The 22,623-nt window shown below is 38.1% G+C and overlaps 1 protein-coding gene across 5 annotated transcripts in view; it reads right to left on the bottom strand.

The window, feature by feature from the left end:
- The window catches only part of Nbea (neurobeachin), a 563,720-nt gene that overhangs the window by 286,178 nt on the left and 254,919 nt on the right, over positions 1–22,623 (bottom strand). For all 5 annotated transcript variants that reach the window (XM_004659998.2, XM_045154369.1, XM_045154370.1 and 2 more), the window contains one exon: positions 15,220–15,284. In XM_004659998.2, the coding sequence (XP_004660055.2) occupies positions 15,220–15,284 (65 nt within the window). The remainder of the gene's footprint in view (positions 1–15,219; positions 15,285–22,623) is intronic.

The raw sequence follows: 22,623 nt of genomic DNA, 5'->3' as shown, positions 1-22,623 counted from the left end.
ATGCGTTCTGTCCTTTTGCTATATGGTTCCTATTAACTTTATTGTTTCTTCCTCAATATACTCCCTTCTTTTGTGATAAGTAACATTTTAATATGTCATTTTATTTCCATTATTATTTCTTTGATAATATTTTTATATTTCTAGTAATTCCATTTTGGACAATTAATAAGTTACAACATTATAGTTGAATTGGCACCCAGTTAATTTCAGTAATAAGAGAACTGTTTCCTTAGCTCTCTGTCTTCTGCTTGAGGTTACTGCTAAGTATTACTTTTTATACTGTTGCCCTTAGGCTCACCCTGTAATGATTAGACCACACAGCCTGATTGTGAATCATACAGAGAAATGGGGAGTTACAAACAAAACGCACTGGTACCAGTTGTCACTTACAACCTTTGCTGGTTTAAATTATTTTTTTTCACATGGTTCCAAGTTTCTCAGTAGTAGCCTCTTCATTCAGCCTAAAAGGCTTCCCTTTATAAGGAGGATCTACTAGTCATTTACTTTTGTTTACCTGGGGGATATCTTCATTTATCCTTCACTTTTATAGTTTTGCCACATGTGGACTATTGAGTCTTTTTCCAGCCCTCTCAATATGCCATCCCTCAGCAGCATCTGTGCGGCTCTGACGTCACTGAGTGCTCCTTGCATGTGACCAGCCACTTCACTCGGGCTGAATTTAAGATTCTGTCTTCAGTTTTTAACAGTTTCATTATGTACTCATATAAATTTATTCCTCAGTTTATACTATTATGTGTTAATTAATGTTTTTCATATATTCAGTGTCTCACAAGACTGGAAGCCTCTGGTCACTCTCCCTCCTTCCTCCTTTGTTCTTCACACAAGCTAAGCTCTCCTTAAAACAGACTCGAGTCCTCTGATCCTTGTTTTCTGAGGCTTAAATGTACTGTGAGTGCTTCTAGCAAATATTACATCTTGGCTACTGTACTTTTCAAATCGCTTTGGTGATATTCTCAGCTTGGACAGGAATAATTTTCACATGTTACTTTATTTCTTTAAACATATTTCCTTGAATTCAGTGGACACAGTTACAATGTAGACATAATGTGACTTACAATGGTTTAGCATATGATGTTTCACAACTTAATAAGGCAAAGATATCCACAACCATCCAAATGTGCTTAAGAAGTCCAATATTGGGCTGAAGAGATGGCTTAGTGGTTAAGGCACTTTCATGCAAAGCCTAAAGACCTGGGTTCAATTCTCCAGTCACCAAAGAAAGCCAGGGGCACAAAGTGACACATGCATCTGGAGTGCATCTGAAGTGGCTGAAAAACCAAGTGTGCTCACTCTCTATCTCGTCTCTGCCATTAACCCTCTCTCCTTGCAAATAACTAAATATATTAAAACAGTCCATGTCAGTGCTTCCTTGGGCACAGTTTCTATTTCATATGCTAATTTAATGTTTACAGATCACATGCTCTTGTTTCTTATAATTCTTGCAATCATTTGCTTAGTGACTTGATAGTGGCGTGGATAGAGAGCTCAGTGGTTAAGTGTGTTTCTTACACATGCATGAGGGTGTGAGTCTGAACCTTCACATCCCAGGTCAACAGCTGGACATGTGCCTGTAACTCATGAACTCAAAAGGGATCAGAGTCCAGAGAATCACCCAGGTTTGTGAAAAGCAGTAAGCTACAAGATCAGTACATATGCATATGCGCCACATCCCAACACACACACACACACACACACACACACACACACACACACACACACACACACACACAGAGTCTCTACACCACATACCACATTATATACACATAAGCCAAAAGGAAACCCTTGGCATTTTGCAACTAAAAAATATAAATGAAAACTCTTGAAATGTAATTCCTTCTCCTCTTCAAGATTCATGGCTGCTCAGTTTGTTGAGTGCCTCTTTTAAAGATTAATCTTACAAAGACCACAATCCTTGCCATACATGTTGACTCAGGTTCCATTTGCAACCTTAGTGGTCAGCTAATTATTGAACAGACTTCCTTAACTGTCTAGATATAAAATAATCTCCCAGATTTCCTCAAGGAGTCTGTGAGTAGATACAGCTCCTGCTTATCAAACATGAAAGTACAAACTCTGTTTTACCATGGACTTGTTGTCTCCAAGCCTTCTTGTCTTCAAGTCTTTTCAGGGCATATGAATGTCCCTAAGCTTGTTGGTGGTCTTGCAGAGTTCCAGGTTCAGGATATGTTTTTAAAGCACTTAAACTTCTTTGGTGCTCTTTGCAAGATTTTGGTTAGTGCATTGCTCATACACACTGTCCTCTATCACCTCAGACAGCAGCCTCTTAAGACGTTATCTTATGAGTGTTTTTGACAGATGCCCTAAGCAAATCAGCTTAGGCCACACAGTGCTAGTTCCGAGTTTGGAAAAATAAAGTCTCACAAAAATACCTCAACCTAATCCAAAGTCTATCAACACTCCATAATCAATATAACTGTGCATGTGTAGCTATTTTTTTTCAAGTGAAACATTTCCTCTGAATAGGGAGGATTTTAAGACTCAGGAAATCAGTAAAATTTGCCAGGCTCATGAATCTCAAAAAGTTGCAAGACTTAGAAAGCAAGCTCGTTCCCAACTTTAGATAAGCATCAAGTGATTACTGGGGGGAAGGAAACTCTTAGGTAGAGCTGCCTGCAAGCTGGGCCAGGAGCTTCTGGGATGCAGCTTCTGTGAATCGTCACACTTGGACATCATGTGACCCTCGGAGAAGAAGGGCAAGGGTAGACAAGACCAAGGAGCTAACAAAACTTAGGGAGCTTATAAGCTTCTAAAAAGTTTTAGGACTCACAGGCCTCTCCCAAAGTTTATATAAGCATCAAACTACTGGAGCAGAGCACACTGTTGGGTGGAGCTGCCCAAAGATTGGACAGAAAGGCCTGTGGATGGAGCACTCGAGCTGTCACATACGAGGTGGGGATCTTTGGTGATTTGGCTCCCTTTGAGTCACTCATGCTCCTTTAAGTAGTAACACAGTTGTCTATTTCTGTTTTAAATTAGTCTCTTCCCTCCCACTCATCTATGTGTACATCAACACTGCAGAATCATAATTATTTTAACGTTACAATCTCAAAATCAAGTAGGAGAAATCAGCCGGGCATGGTGGCGCACGCCTTTAATCCCAGCACTTGGGAGGCAGAGGTAGGAGGATCACCGTGAGTTTGAGGCCACCCTGAGACTCCATAGTGAATTCCAGGTCAGCCTAGGCTAGAGCAAGACCCTACCTCAAAAAAAAAAAAAAAAAAAAAACCACAAAAACAAGTAGGAGAAATCATCCAATCTTCTTTTGTATTGTAGATACTTTGTATTTTGTCAGGTCATTAAAAAAAAAAAAACCCTCCAAGAGTTTTGATTGAGTTAAATCTATCAGTTTGAAAAGATACACAAACAAACTATAGCTGTGTAATAATTTTAAATTTTCAAAAATTTTGTAGCTTTTTTTTGAGGGGGGGCTTGTTTTTCTAAGTAGGGTCTCACTCTAGCTCAGGCTGACCTGGAATTCACTATGTAATCCAGGGTGGCTTCGAACTCTCAGTGATTCTTATACCTCTGCCTCCTGAATACTGGGATTAATGGCATGCATCACCATGCCTAGCTTTTTAGTTTCTATTGTACAACTCTCTTGCATATTTTAAAGGTATATCCTTAAGTATTCCATTTTTTGCTGCTGTTGTAGTGGATTTATTTTTTCAATGAAAACTTCCAATCAAACACCTGATACAAGTGGTGAATAAAAACATTCTTCCCTTATTTTAGCTCTATGGGAAAACACAGTTAGGCTTTTTACCATTAATCAAGATATTAATTATGTTTCTGTATATATCGTCTATTACATTGAGTCCATTTAGGTTCTAGTTCAATGAAAGTTTATATTATGAATAGCTATTGATTCTTTAAACAATTTTCCTACATGTACAAAGATGATCAAATATATCTATTTTCTCTTTTAGTCAACAGATTTGGAACATTACATCATTAAATCGTTTTGACTGTTATGTCAAATGTGAAATTAGGAAATATACAACTTTTATGATATAATTATTTCCATAAGTTGTTAGATATATTGTTAAACTTACTAAAGATTATGTGCATATGTTTATGGTAGGGTAATTAATTTATGAAAATATCTTTGGTGCTAGTAGGTCTTATAAAATGAACTGTTAAGTGCTGCCTATTTCTGAAAGAGAGCATGTAACTGATTGTATCTTCTCAATTACTTAATTATATGGTTTAATACCTATTCTGCTCTTTAGTAGATCAAATCTAATCCTTTTTATTACACTGTACTGTAAATGCATAAATCCAGTCATTGGTATAATTAGTTGTTTTGACGTCCTCTTCATAAATAATGCTTTTAAAAAAAGTCTATACAGAGTTCCACATGCTTAATGATATACTGATGAATATTATAAAGATCTATTAGCACTAAGTAGTAGTTATGGTAAATTACTAGTTAGTACCTGAAAGTCATAAAAACATTAATGACACAGACAATACAAGCTGAAAGGCATGATAAAATTATGCACACATATTAGATAATTAAGAATTTAAAGTGGTGTCTAAATTTTCAGAAAATAATGCAAGGGCTATTTTTTTTTTCTTTTTAAACTGACTTTATGTATTTAAGTCCCTCTTTAAATTAAGCCCCCTCAGTCACAGCTGCCTACTGGAATGGCTCCCTTTCCTGAAGTCACTGGTTCGTACATGATTTCTCCTGCACTTAGTCATACTGCCTATGATATTTTGAATGAATTTGTTTTTCCTCATGTAAATCTTAACTTCTCAGTTCTAAATTATTGACAGATAAGAACTACACACTAAAGTATTGCTATTCATGGTGACATTAAATATGCAATAAATGTTTTATAAATATCTATTCATATTTTGTTTCATATGCATTTGCTAACTAGAAGATGCTAAGAAATTTTGAGATATCTGCATATTATATAACCTTCATGGTTACAGAATAAACCATTTTTCTTAATCATGTTTACCTGGGACTGTGACATTAGTCTGGATTTTTAATTGTTGACATATGCAATATTAATTGAGGAAAATCATCTGTATGTTCTTAACTTCCCAACATGAGAACTAATCAACCTACAACTCAATGTTCCACTTTCTCTGGAGTCTTGGGAAAAATTCCAAACTGAGTCTTGTTCTAAGGATCTTGGCCTAGGTAAAGACTATAATGTGACTTGATCTCATCGCTACCATTCTCTGCCCGCTTGCATCAGGCGTCTGCGTAGCCCCCTTCGCTACTAGTACTCCGCCTGCACTCTGTGTGTACACACAACTGCAGCAAGTGCAGACTCCAGGTTCCTCTGCAACCGTACTTCCAGAGTGCAAGGACAGCCTGGGCTACGTAGCGAGGCAATTTTGAAATCAGTGAGTTAATGAATGAATGGAAGGATGTATCACCATTATCTTGACAGTCATTCATTTACAATAGGTAAAAGAAAAGCAAGAGTAAAAACTGGATTTCTTATAAATGAATATGAAAATATGGCATATAAATGAATAAACTAAAAATGGTTTATTTTTTTCACTGATTAAATTGTTATGGCTTTAACATAATGAGGTATGAATTATGCTAAACTAATGCGATGAAGTATTTTGAAATATTACATAACTCTCAACAGAGACATTTGTCACAGAAGTACAAAAACAACCTTAGAATACATATTAAATCCTAAAAGCTTCTTGACACCTGAAACAATCTTAAGCAAAAGAGCAATGCTGGAGACACTGCAATATATGACAAAATCCGAAAGGTACTGGTACAGAAAAGACCCTAAGGTCAGTGGAACAGAACAAGAGGACCATGTGTAAACCCGTGCAGTCAGAGCTACCTATCTTCTGTCAAAAATATACATGGGAGGAAAAGCCTCTTGAACAAACAGTGCTTGTAAAACTGGATATCCACATGTAAAAGAATGAAACTGGATCTCACCATGGACCAAAATTAACTTCAAATTTATCAACAACTTTAAGGTAAGTTCATTACAGAAAATTGTCAAGAAAATACTTCACGGTACATGCACTGAGTTGGATTTTCAGAATAGGAATCCATTTGCTCAGGAAATAATGCCAACAATTGACAAATGAGATCTCATGAAATTAAAATGCTTCTGCATAGCAAGAAAAATAGCTAACAGAGTTAGATGAGCATAAAGAATTGGACAAAATTCTCTGCTAGTCATACATGTGGCAGAGGATTAATATCTAGAATATACAAAGAGCTCAAAAACTAAACAATAAGAAATCAGACAACTCAATCAGTAAGTAGCTTAAATGAACAGACAGTTCACAAATGATGGAAAACAGATGAACAATAAACATAAAAAAACCTTCTAACTCACCAGCCATGAAAGAAATGCAATTTAACAGTACATTGAAATTGTATCAATTCCAGTCAATGGTAATCATTAAGAAAACGACAAAGCCAAAACGGAACCTTTCATACTGCTAGTGGGAATGTAAACTAGCCCAGTCACTTTATAGGTAAGTATGGCAATTCTTCAAAACTCAAACATAGATCTATCACGTCACCCAGCTCCATTCCTCCTGGGCATCTATCCAATAGACGCCAAGTCAATACATCATAGAGGTGCTTGTACATCCATGTTTGTTGCAGCGTCACTCAAAACAGATAAGTCATGGAACCAGCCAAGATGTTCAACCACAGATGAATGGCTGAAGACAATATGGTATATACGCACAATGGAATGGCTGTGCTGCTTGCAGGAAATTTGCTTCAAGTCGAGATAATCATATTTAATAAATTAGATCAGTCTCAGGAGACAAATACCACCTTTCCTCTCCTTAGTCATTCTTACATTTTATATAGAAACATAAAATCAATGACAAATGTATATATGTCATGAAAGTAGGAGCAAATCTGTCTAGGGAAACAAAGAGGAGTAATGGGAGGGAAGATGGAGGAGAAAGGGAAAGATAGGTGGGTTTAGGGGAAATGAACTCAATGTGCATTGTGTACTTGTATGAAAATACTTTCAGGGCTGGTGTAATGGCTTAGCAGTTAAGGTGTTTGTCTGTGAAGCTTAAGGACTCCAGTTCAATTCCCTAGGACCCACCTAAGCCAGATGCATAAGGGGGTGCATGCATCTGGAGTTCATCTGCAGTGGCTAAAGGCCCTGGTGTACCCATTCTCTCTATATATCTGTCTCTCTTACACTTTCTCTCTCTCAAATAAATAAATAACATGTATATATATTTAAAATATTTTCCCATAATACAGAACAATTTACAATGAATGTATGCAATTAAAATTTTAAAATCTTAATTAAGAGGACACTATATTTTCAACTTAAAAATATATATAAGCACATGAATCTGGAGAGATATTTAAGTAGAGTTAAAATGTAATTCAAATGTAATTTATGCTTACTAATGCTATGGCTTGAATTATGCTCCCCCCTAATGATTATGACCTGGAATCCTTTCTTGAGTGTATTTGTGTTGGGATGATACGCAGTGTTTGCATGTGGATTGGCAGATGTGCACATCCATACATGTGTTTGGAGGCCAGAGGAAAACATTCAGAGTCCTCTTATCACCCATGTACATATTTCATTCCATGAACAAGGTCTCTCCCTCAGTCTAGACCTAGTGTCTATTAGTAAATCCCAACAGTTCTCTGGACTCTGCCCAATGTTGTCTGGAGTTGCAAATATATGTGGCTATGTTCAGCTAATCCTACACTGGTCCTGGACAGGTAAGCTTGTGAGTGTCCACTCAAAAGAGGAACTCATGCTGAAGTGGCAAGTGCTCTTAACCATTGAGCCATCTCCATAGACCAACAACCTAGAATTGTACTATCAATGCCACCGTATTAAGTGGTGGAATCTTTAAGAAGAGATCATAAAGGCTGTGGTCCCAGGAATAGATTACCATTGTTATTACAAGAATAAATTTGTTATAAAAACAAATCCAGGCCCCTCTTGATCTCTTCTGTCCTCTCTTTACACACCCCCTTAGGAAGACATAACAAAATGGCTCTTATTCTCTTCTGGTAAAATCTTTTATTATTCTTCCCAGCATTGAATACCATGTACCAATAAATTTTTGTTTATTGTAAATTATTTAGTCTTCAGAATTCTGCTATAGCAACAGAGATGTATTTCCCCAGTGCTTGAAGTTTAACCATTATTTAAGAGGATTTATTTTAGTTTTAAATAAATGTATTTTATCATCAGTGTCTAAAGAACTGCAAATCAAATATTGTTTAAGACATATACACATAATTCATAAAAGCAAGGCATTTTATTTTATATTATTTATTTTTATTACAAAAATGCAGCACCTATTACAAATATAAAATAAAGAGGAATAATAACCAAAAAGGTACCAATGGGTCACAACACTAAAAAAAATTTATAAAGAAGGAATTTTGATCTTCACAGAGAACTCAAACTTCTTGGCTAAAAATGAATTCAGAATATTCATTCTAAGAGAAAGTTTTCTGAGCTTATTGTATTGGGTATCACTGGTGCACATGTGCGCGCGCGTGCGTGTGTGTGTGTGCGTGTGTGTGTGTGTGCATGTGCGTGTGTATTTTACTGCTCAAAGACACAAGTGAAACAAACTCCAGCAAACTAAACTTACTGGCTTAAGTATTAAGTGATGTTTGCAAAATTAAGTAACATATACAAAATGAGATCATATAATTACAAAATAATTACAGTATGTGCAGTGGCACCTCCTCTTAAAATCCTAGTAATGCTGGGCATGGTGGCACACACCTTTAATGCCAGCACTTGGGAGGCATGAGTTTAAGGCCACCCTGAGACTCCATAGTGAACTCCAGGTCATCCTTGGCTAGAGTGAAACTCTACCTCATAAAACGAAACAAACAACAAACAAAAAGCAACAAACAAATAAACAAACAAATCCTAGTAGTGTAAGCTATAAACTTTCCCTTATTCTAAAGAAAAGCAAAATTTTAAAACAGCATCTTATGCTTATGGATTTGTGGTTAGATTCAGTGCTAAATATGAAAACATTCTGGCTTTTTACCATGACTATTCATTAATTATACCTCATATTTCCTTCAAAAGAGTAATAAAGGTTTATTTTAGGTAGATAATTAATTTAATTCAAAGCATCACTCACATTCTATATTTTAAAATGTCATTATTTGCCTTATTATTTAATTCATATTTTAATAATTTAAATTCCAATTATTATTGCCAAGATATTATAGGCAATTTTACATCCCATTAACTTTGCTTTGTTTTAATTATGAAGATCCTTTGTTAGATTCCATTAAATGATCCCGTTTATAATTTCAGCCTGTCCTGGGACTGCTGTAATTCAGCTGCACATTCATCAACTGTTTTTGTCCTGTTAATTGCAGACAACTGCACAATTGCTTTCTCTAGCTTTGATTGATGAATTGTGTTCATGGGTGTAGCTGTTAAGTAGGATAAACATTTATAACAATTTCTACTTAAAGATTTTTATCTTCACTCCCACAAGGACAAATTAAAGACTGCTAGATTAATAAACAAGGGAAAATGATTTTTTAAAAATCCTTAATTTTAAATGAACTAGAAAAGTGAGAACAATGCTGTGTCTATGCAAATGAGATAAACATAGAAAGCCCCTATCTCGTGTGTAGCACACAGTAGGCATTAACAGTAGCCATATGAGTAGGGTGATGCACTTCTATTTTAAGTGCAGACCAGCCATCTAAACCATGGATGCAGGAATCAAATTCACCTTTTGAATTTGCAAAAGAAAAGGGTCTAAATTGAAATAATTGACCCAAGCTAATGGTGGGAGTCAGAGAATTCTGATTATGTATAATATGTAACAACAAAAATCGCCTTTCTTCTCAAGTGACTTATTAATCACAGTTTTAATACATGCCACATGTATTATATTCAATCTCTAGAGAATTTAGGCAAGAAAGGTGCTACAATATTCTAAATTGTTCTCTGCGTTAATGTCAGAGAGACATTATGGGTGTCTAGAGCCAGAGTCAGCTAGAGAGCTTATACTTGAACTTAGGATAAATAAGATATGTAGGTTCCATATTTTAATAAGCACTGTAAAGGCAGTTGTGTAAAAAATGCATTCAAGAGAACAGGCCTTAGTACCTAGCATGGTCAGCATGAAGCAGTGGGGATGGAGGGATAGGCTGGAGGAACACAGGAAGGCTAACTAGGACCAGAGGAAGCTGCACCCCGCACTGAAGACAGACAAGAAAGCATCACTTCCTATGGTGGCCTGCTGGGGAAAACAACCATTCCCCTTGGCTCACCCAAACTTTCCCTCAAGCCTCTGAGGTCTCCTTGTCATTTATCTCCTACATTCTTTCCTACACTGGGTATTTTCAGTATTCCCACGTTATTTTCTACCCTTTTCTATTTAATTCATATGTCCTCCACTTTCATGCTCAATGAATTCCCAGGCTCTTCGTAGATTAAGTTTCCTTACTTGAACGCAGGGTCCCGCGAGTGTGCTTTCTCAGTTTGCCCACAAAAGGCCAGTTCTGCAAAACGACTACCTTCTGGGGGGGGGGGGACCTCCACCAGCTGTGGTCTTCCACAGACCCCTCTAGTCCAACTACATCTGCAACTGTTTATAATGGGTCTGTTGCCCCATTAGACTGTGGGCTCTGTTAGGACAGACCCTAGGGCTATTCCAGCATCATTACCACACAGGAACTCACTTAAATTTAGATAGGAACCACCACAACTCTACTGTGACTGAGTACAATAGTTCTTTTAATCCTAACTCAAAAGTCCTTTCATGGATCATTCCCACTCACAACTCGTCATTATTGCAATAAGTATCTCTGATTGCTAATACATGCGAGGATCCCGTTCCAAGTACCAGAGTGGCACTGGTGGACAGGACAGCGAATGCGTGACAGGAGTTCTGAGAAGGTGCGTGTAAGGGAAGGAGAGATGTAAACAAGTAGGCAAGAAGATGATTTGGGGTACTGGTATGCAAGTGTTATGATTAGGTCAGGCAACATCAGCAGTGACTCAATGAGCTGCTCAGGAGGGTCTCTGAGAGAGAGTACAATCGAAACTGATGCCTGAAAGGTGTGAACAAACAACACATGAGGGCTTGGCCTGGGGTTTCCATGCATTTGACACATTCTCCTCGAGCCTCAACACCTGTAACCTTTATAATTCACTAGCTAGAGCCCACTGAGATGAAATCAGCCTTCCAGCTTTCTCTGTGGGGCGCCCAGGGACAAGAGTCACGATGTCTACTGCACATCTGTAACTGGACATTTCTCATGTGCCACAGGTTCCGTGTAATCGACCTGAAAACTGCTCTCATCCAACCCATGCCCTCCTGCCTTGCTCTGCCAAAGAGAACTCAGCATATTTCTTCTAAAAGGCAGCCAATCAGGACACCATAAATTAGGTTATCCATGGTTCTTCTTTCTTCTCTTTTAACATCAGTCTTACTGATTTAATTTACAAAAGATATTTTTAAATATGTACATTTCACCCATCCTCAGAGTCATTTTTGGCCTATGACTCATTTTCAAAGATTACTGAGACCTCATATGTGTATCCCTGTCCTCTGAAACCTCACATGGGTATCTCTGACCCTACAGCCTCACATGGATATCTCTGTCCCAGTGCTGAGCTCTGGAACCTATTTGGCACAACGCATGCCTTAATAAACCTTTTAGTTAACCCCCTCTGGCCTTAATCAGTACTTAGAAGCCGTTCACGACCTTTGGGAAAGGCTGTGCATGGAGGGATGCCTCCGGCCCGCTGCTCTGTGGTGTGGCGCCGGGTCGGGCTGAGCGCACAGCCCTCCTCACAGCGCTCCGTCATCTCCGGCCCCAGGCCGCTGCGCTGCACTCTTCCCACCGCCTAAGCTCACTTCTCCCTCCACCTGCCAGCAATCTGGCTCTCTCCTGATCACGCCCAGACCTCGGTCCACATGGCATTCTACTCAAAACCCTGACAACTCCACTGGCCCCTGCCAAGCTGCTTGCTGCTCTGTTGGATGGCACTCGCACCTAGGCCACCTTTGTCACTGAGCCTGTGTCCTCCTACGTGTGCGTCTGTCCAATTCACACACATCCTGAACTCACGGCCTTGTTGGACTACTGATATCTCTCTCTCTCTCTCTCTCTCTCTCTCTCTCTCTCTCTCTCACACACACACACACACACACAGAGAGAGAGAGAGAGAGAGAGAGAGAGAGAAAGAGAGAGAGAGAGAGTTTGCTATGCAACAGGTGCTCAGAAGATATCTGATTTGTTCTGGTAAGTTTAAGGCCATTGATATTTTAATTGTAATTCCAAAAACAAGTCTCTGTTGTAGGAAGAACTGCTACAAAAAACATAAAACCAACATCTTTTATTTACATAAAGTCAGCAAGTTTTTGAGGTAATTCCACATGCTCATGTTTTTGCACTGTTCAAGATCACCTCAACTCTGCTCAAGTGTGAGGCACGGCATACCTTTGAGAGGGCTTACCCATGACTCTTTGGTTTGAGCATCTTTTCATCTCTACTTAAATGACGAAGACAGAGCCATTTCAAAACTTCCCACCTAGGCCTTTTCCCCAATTTACTTCAGGGTTATTTTCAGAGCAAAGGATCTGCCTGGTTCTGTTTCTGACACCATCTCTGAACCTGAATGAGTTTAAATTGCATTCACTCCTATGCTCTTACACCCAAAATAATAGATCTGTGGAATATTCATGTGTCTTCAACAACAAATATGAAGTTCTAATGGTAATAGCCATTTTAGAATAAAGGCCATCTTAATGGACTATGTCAATGTAAAACCGACAAGCTCACATACAGTGCAGCTAATATTTCCCTCATGTTCTATCCTCTTTTGTTCTTTGTATGTACATGTTTGTATGATGCATCCATGGGTACACATGTGCCATGGAACACATGTGGAGCCTACAACTCAACCTTGGCGTACTGGTACTCTCCTTTCACTATGTTCAGACAGGGTCTCACTTACTGCTGAGACTAATACTAGCTGACAGCAAGCTGTGGGACTCTCCTGGCTCCATCTCCCATTGCTGTAGGCACACTGGGATTACCGATTGATATCCCAATTTCCATCCAACTTTACATGAGAGTGGGCAGTTGAAACTCTAGTCAGCAGGCTTTCGGAGCAAGCATCCTGAACCACTGAGCCATCATCCCAGCCCCTTTTCTATGCTTTAAATTATCAACTCATTAGTCCAAAGAACTACCTTCATGGTTGTCAATTCTCAATCATAGCATTCCTCCTTCTGTGTACTGAAGCTCATATTGTGCAAAGAGTTCAGAGGGAAAGCTTCTGGTAAGATTGTTTTTAAACCATTACTGTCTCTGTTTGCAGTTCTTTCCCCCATATTAAAAAAAAAAAAAGTCTTGAACTCTACTACTCAATACTGAAAGTGTGTCAGAAGCTTACAAGTTCTGATAATAGCTTTTTTTTTTTTTTGCTGTCATTCTGTTCTCACTAATTAGAATCATAGCTTAAATATTGGAAGTTAAATTTTCTTAATTCTTAGGAACATGACTAACAGTATGATGACTTTTTTCACAGTTGAAATAAATCATAGCATGGCTGGCACATATGTACATGGAAAGCAATTTCTGAAACGACATGGCTATGATTATACCTTTGGGAATTTTAAAGTATTTTTTTTTTCTTTTTTAATGGGCGCGCCAGGGCTTCCAGCCTCTGCAAACGAACTCCAGACGCGTGTGCCCCCTTGTGCATCTGGCTAACGTGGGACCTGGGGAACCGAGCCTCGAACCGGGGTCCTTAGGCTTCACAGGCAAGCGCTTAACCGCTAAGCCATCTCTCCAGCCCTAAAGTATTTTCTTATTTTCAGCAAACAGATATAATTTCTATCACAATGAGATTTTCTAAGAATTAGTGCTATTGCATAAAAAAACTAGTATAAAATTTTTCCTTCATTTCCTATACTAAAGTATAATTTTTTTAAATTTTTATTAACATTTTCCATGATTACAAAATATATCCCATGGTAATTCCCTCCCTCCCCACCCCAACATTTTCCCATTTGAAATACCATTCTCCATCATATTACCTCCCCATTACAATCATTGTATTTACATATATACAGTATCAACCTATTAAGTATCCTCCTCCCTTCCTTTTTCTTCCCTTTATGTCTCCTTTTCAACTTACTGGCCTTTGCTACTAAGTATTTTCACTCTCACATAGAAGCCCAATTTTTTTTAAGTTTTAGGTATGTATTATTGTGATAAAAAAGTAGGCTGTAAGTATCAAAATAAATATGCAATAAAACATAATAAAACAGAGGCGACTTCTAACAATATAATAAAATGTTGTAAGATAACAGATTAAGACTAAAAAAGATGGGTTTCAATACCACCATAAACTATTTTTTAAAAACATTCTTTCTTGACACTCCCCTTGAAGAAAATGGTACATTTTAAAAGTAGTGAATCTTAATAAATCTGGTTCCCAATAAAAAATAAAACAAGCTCTAAAAAAATGCAAAGTACTTATTTTCCTCAGAACGTGCTATATTGCACAGGAGACTCAAGCTATAACGGGTGCGTGTCTTGTGCCGATGTCAAAGGGTGACATCTGCATCTGCCTTACTGCATCCACTACCCATAAGGCATTGCAAAAATCGTAATTCACAACCACTTATCACAGTGATAAATACCACAATATCTACAAGCAGAACTTACTTGTAGCATCATTAATAATGGTTATATACATTCCTAATCAAACTGTTCTACCTTCTGTATAAATTACAGTGTGTGTCCTTTACATTTTCAGTTGGATATCGAGGGCATGACAGGATCAGACAAAGCCATTTCATGTGAACTGATGACAAGCTGAGTGGGAAAAACCAAGCTTAGCTCTGAAAACAGATGGGGCAGCAGATGGCACTGCCTACTGGGTTCACTTGATCCGGGTACAACAACTTACTCCTCAGCAAGGTGTGGCTCCGATCTCACAAAACCTTACAGGATTCATCTTTTCATTTCATATATGCTTTTCATCCCCAAACCAAATGCATAATATTTTAAAAAATTGTATTAAACTTTAAGTACCTATATAATAAATTACATAACAGAAAGACATTGTCATATACATTCTTACAACAGATGGCAGAAAAGAGCAGTTGCCTGGTGGGAGAAAATGTACTGACTAGTTGCCCAAAAACTGTAAAATTAATTACCTTCCTTCATTGATGAGCTCAATAAATGCAAGACCGGCATTCTTCTGAATAGAATTTTGCCATTCCTGAAAGGATAAAACAGATGTAAATGTAAATGAAAGTAACAATTGAGTTAAGGATCATGCCATTGTTAATAACTTCCATGTCATATTGTTTCTAAATGTCTTTACAAGATTTGCTAACAAATGTCACTGTATAAGAAGTGTAATTTTAAAAGTGCCCTTATCACATAGATTAAAATGTGTTTGGGGCTCCTAGAAAACTTCAACTTGGTGTAAAGTGAGACAGCAAGCAGAGAGGGCTGTCAACAAAAAGCTTCTTTTCACAAAAGGACAAATAACCAGAAGAGACCTGAGGTTACTATACAAGGAATAGACCTTCTTGTGAAAGAAAACATCAGCCCCTTATACAGAGATTGTTCAATTAAAACTGTAAGCAAAAATTGGAAATACAACCTATGCTTTCAGATTACCTTGTAAATAACATGCTCAAGTCACATGTGCACTCAAAATGATTGAAACACACTGAAAAACGCTACCAATAAATTATTTCCAGATTTGTAAATATGGACTCCATAGCAAAAGTATCACTAAGTACAATGCTGTCTTAGTAACCAAGAGTCTATTTTTGAATCTACCCATCTCATTGGCCCAGGGCAGTCATGATGAACATAGGCGGCTGTCACACAGTGTTTTGGATTAGGAAAACATATTGCTTATTTTGGACTTTTCCATGGCAAAACTGAATATAATTTAAACATATTTTTATTATAGAGTCTGTTCTAGTAGCTTCAACTTTATTAAAAAAATGAAGTCTCTAAATAGGTGACTTGGATTGACTCTAATAATATTCTAAATAGTTCCATGAATAAATATTTCCATAACTTGCCTTATACATATATGTACACATACACATGTTTGCAATCCCAATTAATTATTCAATTAAAAGTTTACCAGTAAAACAAACAAACAAAAAAAAAAACCCAGTACTGGATATCTAGAGGCTGTCAGCTGCTTGGCACTAAATTCAGAGTTACAAAGAATTGTCTTCCTGACAATTACAACCCTTCCCTTCCTCTTCCTGATCACATTCCCTTTTAAGGCTTCAGAGTCACGTGTCATGTTGGGAATGAATGTATTTCCCCAAAGTGCACACTTGGGGAGATATAGATATTTTGCTATAAGTAAGTTTCTGGAGAATTAAAGACGAACAAATCATTAATCTGTGTTTTCCAGAGAGAGAGATTTATCAATACGGGGAAACATATGGCAGGCTGGGGATATTCAAAGCCAGTTGGACTCAAGCTACCACAGCTCTACGCACCATGTACACATGACAAGACTATGATCCCAGTTCACAAAAATTTCTCAAATTTTCAAGTCACTTCTATTGAAAACAATCATAAGGGTCTTCTTTCCTTGTATTTTAAATAAATCATTTACTACCACCACCTTAGATATTGTAATCCTATATACTATGTGTATTGCAAATCAAGGTTCCATACAACATGTAAATGTCTCACAAAGAGGTAACATTTAGTAGAGAGAAAACTATTCTGTAGAGTAAAAAGCAATCCACTATAAAGCACAGAGTCTTATAGACAACTTATTAAAGTTACGGTTCTACTTATATATGATATCTATTCAATGATTACACACTACTGAAATGAATAGAATGTTCAGTCACAGCATATTACAGAAGACATTCCAAGTATTCCAATATACTTCAAAGTATACTTTATGTACAGGATCAAAAGGAATATATTTTTAAAACTGTTGAAATCAAACTAAAAATATCTACAATCTGCATATAGTCTGGGAAACTCTATTTTTATAACCTTTAATACAGGAATGGCAGAAATAAGCCAAAACTAAGTTAAAGATATTGTTTAAAGGATAAGTAAGCCAATGAAAACACCGAATAAAGACAAGACTTGATATTCAAGAAATTTGTATTTTGGAAAAACATTTTGTCACTTTTGAACATGAGGAATACTGAGATCAGGCTTTCCCTGCTCTTTCCACATTGTGTAAAACAATTGTTTTTCAGCATATGCCTTGCCTAAGGAACACCATTATGAAGATGAAGGATTACTTTTAATCTTGGTAGTCACATAAACAACACCATCTCCTTGGCACCACTCATGAGGTACAAAATGTTAGGTAACTTATTCCTAAGAGTACAAAGGTATACCACTATGTAAATTTATCAAGGTAAATTGGGACTATATGACTAAATGGCTATATTAAAACCATGCCAGGAAAACCAGACAAAATAAATGAGTGGATACTCCAGACTGAATGAAGGGTGGTGCATCTCCCTCACCTGGACCCCATAATAGATATGACCCATAATACTGTGATGGTGACAGTCTGACAAACTTGTCATCTGACCACACTGATGTGTGTGTGTGTGTGTGTGTGTGTGTGTGTGTGTGTGTGTGTGCATGCATGTGTGCATGAGTGTGTATAACGTGACCGTAGGCAGAAGACTGCCAGGTATCTCGAGATCGAAATGCTGATGTAGTGCCCTCACCATTATCACCACACACTCAAACTGCTGCCTGTGCCTTCACCTCTTCTTCACCCCGTTTGTCCATCCAGACCCAGGCCTGCAATGCAGCTCAACAGCTTCCATGATCCGGCCCGACTCTTCCAGTTTGACTGGACACTGAGGAAAGGCTATAGCAGCTCATCTAGCAGGGCTCGGTAGTTTATTCCACAAACCTTCTGTGGATCCCTACCAGCTGCCTGTGTCTCTTTATCAGTAGGGCCTCTGTGAAATTCTTATGACTGCTTTTAACATTAGGCACTCTGTAAGACACACATATATTCTGTGATGCGTAACATACAGTTTGATGGCTAATATAGTAAAGACCCGAATTAAGAACATGTGTTTGCCTCAGCTATCAAGAGAAATGGGAACTGCTTGATAAATTATGGCTGAGTGAACTAGCAGAGCCTGTGAATTTATAATTGACCCACTATGGAAAGATACTCACGTCTGCTTGTTTCTGACATAGCACAGTCATAACAAAGAGTGCACACATGTTTACATGTGTCCCATAAAGGAGACAGAAGTACCCGAGATGGTACAATCCAAAGTAAGAACATGACAAGTGGGGACTTAAGGGCTGAAGTGACAGGAGGCAGTCAAGTGTTCACTGGGGTCACTGGGGGGGACAGTGGCACTGGCCTGAGCACACCAAAGAAATGGACACATACCGGGGTGTGCTGGGGTGATTCAGGAGTTCCCCAATAAAGTTAGGTGTTCTGAATGCTAGGTCCCCAGCTGATGGCAATTTGGAAATTAAAGCCTCCTGGAGGTGGTGTATTGTTGGAAGCAGGCTTATGGCTACTACAAGCAGGTTCCTCTTGCCAGAGCTCGGCACACTCTCCTGCTGCTGTTGTCCACCTGATGTTAGCCAGGAGGTGATGTACACCCTCTGCTCACATCACTGTTCTCTTTGTCACCATGGAGCTTCCTCTCAAGTCTATAAGCCAAAATAAACCCTTTTTTCTCACAAGCTGCTCTTGGTCAGGTCATTTCTTCCAGCACTGCGAACCTGACTGCAACAGGAGGAAACCATTAAAGTGTCTTCAGTGTACATCTGCTGGCTTTAGAGAGATGATGGAATATTACCAGAGAAGGTGCGCAGTGCCTGAGCTTCACTCCCCTTACTATCAGCCTCACTGGGAGCTGGACTGAAGGCACCACTATCTGGAGCACTGTGGGCAGCCAAGACGAGAGACAGAGTGGCTGTGCACATGCCGTGGTCTTATTTCTTCTAACAGAGGTAATAGCTACGAAAATTGTTCCATTTTCCAAGGAAAAACATAACCAAGACCAAATTCCCTGCAGTGGAAAGCTGCAAAGCTACCAACAACAGAAAAGCAGGGAAAGAATCGAACCTGTGGGCCAACTCTAAACATAACTGAAAGGGAAGAGAACAGGAACAGATGGATGCAGCAGAGCACACAGGAGGGAGAATGCAAGTACACTCTCGTCCTTTAATTCAGGAGAAACTGAGGAAATATTTGATGTACACTACATTAAAATCAGCTCTACTAGAAAGGGTTGGCAAATTAGTGACAGGCATATAGAAAACTTAGCTAACAACAACAAAAATGAAATTAATTTCAGGAGAAAAGAAAGCACTGCTAGAGAAAGGAAATGTAAGGCTCAGGTACTAATAACATCAATTAATGAGGAACAGTGCTGTGCTCCATAAAAGTATGCTGATAAAGTTGAGATTTTCCTTTTTCCCTTTAGTGGCAAGCAGTGTCAGTATTTTACAAGAAGAATGTGGTGACAGTGTTTGAAGGAGTAAAGACATGAAGAGAGCACAACAGCGATCACCGGTGGCTGGCGTGATGGCAGGGATGACCTGAAGAAGTCTGAGCTAAGAGGAGTAACCTTCTTGTAAGGCAGGAGGAAGAAGTTTAAGAGATCTATTTTACACAATGATAAACACAGCTAATAACAGTGATTTTTGAGAAATGCTGAGAATAAAGTATTATCAAAAAAGTACAAATAAGATATGTGTTAGCTATCTGCATTTAATCATTATAATATAAATGTTAATTTATGTGGGAAATACATACAATTTTATATGTCCATATAAAATTATAAAGAAACATAATATTTAAAACATAAATTATTGCATACACACATATGTATGTTTCTTCCTGCAGAACTGGTTTGTCAATAAGTAGGCAATAAAAGTTCGGAATTTTTTTCTTTCAGGTGGTAATTTAATGCTATCTGAGTTCAGCTGCTTTCACAGAAGGTCTAAGATGACACAGTTTCTCTCTCTTTGAAGTTTTTCACCCAAAAAGAGCCCACATAAAGAGGGCATGGCGGACTTTTCCTTGCACAGGAGAATCTTGAGCACTATCTATGGTGGTGGGGATGGTGTCACTATCCTTTCCCCCTCGTGGTTTACATAATCATTAGAAGCTAGAATTTCCTATGTCTATATGGACATACTGTTCGTTTACCAGTGTGTTAGAAAGGTCAACTGTGAAGACAACATGAGTGTACCATGGGTTTGGTAACCCAAATACTGCCAATGGAAGGCCCAATAGACTGAGCTGACAGGTGACAGGGAACTGAGGAAGAAAAGGTAGTAACTGACAAGTGTGCCATTCCTAAAGGTTTTGTGGTGAAAATAAAGGGAAAAGCAGGATAGCAAGTTGGGAGAAAGATAGGCTCAAAGTTCTTGAGACAGACTTAAACGTGGTTGTGGAGCATAGGCAGAGAGAGATAAGAGAAACCTGCTAGAGATGAGTGATAACAGGAAAACCACGGAAAAGGCATAAGAGAGTGGGGTTTCTTCAATAGTGGTAGGACAGTTCTGTCTTTAAAATCAGAATGAAAGTAAGGATGACATTTTCATTCACTTATTAAATATAAAGCAGACTGGCTAGCACTCATGAATGAATCTAGGTTGGCTTAGGACAGTTACAGAATTCTTTTCCAGAAGATGATGAAACTTGTTCGTCTTGTCTTAGTCTTTATGAATTCAAGAGTTTGGTGCTTTTAAATGCTGAGGCACAATTTTTATCTATACACCATGAGAAATCTAAGTAGTATTCAAGAAATACTGATAAGGAGTGGTCCACTGGTATACAGTAGGCCAGGTGGAACATAACGGGCTTGTTAAGATGTTCCTATCATGGATGAGCATAATTGTCACTGCACTTCTACTCCTAAAGACCATTCCAAATGCTTCTGAGACAGTACTGCTAAATACCAAGATGAGATGGTATAGTTTTTAAAGTACAGAAGGTATTTTCTATTCTCCTTATGATCTGGAGAAAGAAGTTTAAAGGTTTTTGTTCATTTTGTTCTCTATTTGTCCTATGGAAAAGAACAATACTAAAATGGGAGCTTTCACTGGCAAACTGATAAATCTAAAAGGAAAGTAAAAGAAATAGTTTATAACTTTGGATGATAGGATTAATAAAGCCTAAGTTATTAATACCTCCCAGTTACAATGTCTTACAACCAATACCCCAGAACATCCAAGACTGAATTCCACCCTCAACACAGCAGTGATATCACTAGCCATATAGCACTGCTACAGAAACAGAATTTTAAAATGTTTTACATTATATACATACATAGTAATGAAATATGTATATACATACGTAAAACTTCTCACTAAAGCACAGGTTCCTTGAGAAAGATCTTCCTTTACACAATTATTATGCTTGTGGCATGTACTGCACATGCAATGCATTTCTGTTGTTGAACTGAGTCTAATTTTCCCATATGTATGATAAGACTTGTCTCTAGCTCAACAGAACCATCAACAGGGAAGTTACTCAAAAGCACCAACTCGGGTGTGGTGGCACAGACCTTTAATCCCAGCAGAGGTAAGAGGATTACTATGAGCTCCAGGACAGCCTGGCTAGAGCAAGATTCTGCTGTGAAAAAAATTAATGTAAATAAATAAAATAATAAAGCACCAACTATATCAAAGTAATCTCTAAGGAAAGTATTTAGGCACCTAGGTCAATCTGACAGCTGCCAAATAATTTGAGTTACAAGTCAGGGCTGAAATTGTGGAAAGGTCATTTCTTTCTCCAACAAGCAAATCTCAAAGTACTCATTTGCCAGCACACAATAATTTAGGTGCTAAGAAATATGACTATTTTTCCTCAAAATTTTCAAAGATTTAATCTTCCTAATATGCATTTGTTAAAATAGCGTAATATGGTACATAAGATTATTATCACCATATTTAATGAAGCATTCAAATCTTTAACTGATAGCCATTCCTAAGACCCCTTACAACTTTTATTAATATACATACTTTTTAAAAAAATCTGAAGAATTAAATAACAAGTAACGTGCATTAGATAATTAATTTTCGCATTCTTTTATACTAACACAAATTCATTTGGCCATTTAAAAGAGTATTTTTAAAAATTTATTTATTTTTGAGAGGGAGAAGGAGGGAGAGAGAATGGGCACACCAGGGCCTTTCAGGTGCTGTGAACGACCTCCAGACGCGTGCGCCCCCTTGTGCGCATGTGTAGCATTGCATGCTCGCATCACTGTTGTGTCTGGCTATACGTGGGACCTGGAGATTGGAACAGACATTCTTAGGCTTCACAGGCTAGCGCCTTAACCACGAAGCCATCTCTCCAGCCCTCAGAGTATTTTTAAAGGATATTACTATGCAACACATTCAAGAAATTGCGAAAAGTAATTGAATAAAATAACAGAAAGGGAGACACACAAAACTTTGGGTAAAAAGAGGACATAGCCCTGAGTTGACCGCTGTGATTACGGAGGAGCGAGGTCAACAGCGCAGTGAGTCAAGGAAAGAAAGGCGGGAGCAGACGCAGGTGGACAGCCAGCTAGACAACTTTATTCTCTGTACAGAGGCGCTGG

Source organism: Jaculus jaculus, chromosome 7 (genome assembly GCF_020740685.1).
Source record: "Jaculus jaculus isolate mJacJac1 chromosome 7, mJacJac1.mat.Y.cur, whole genome shotgun sequence".
NCBI lineage: Eukaryota > Metazoa > Chordata > Mammalia > Rodentia > Dipodidae > Jaculus > Jaculus jaculus.
The sequence above is the reverse complement of the archived record's forward strand: the minus strand, read 5'-3'. Positions and strand labels throughout refer to the sequence as shown.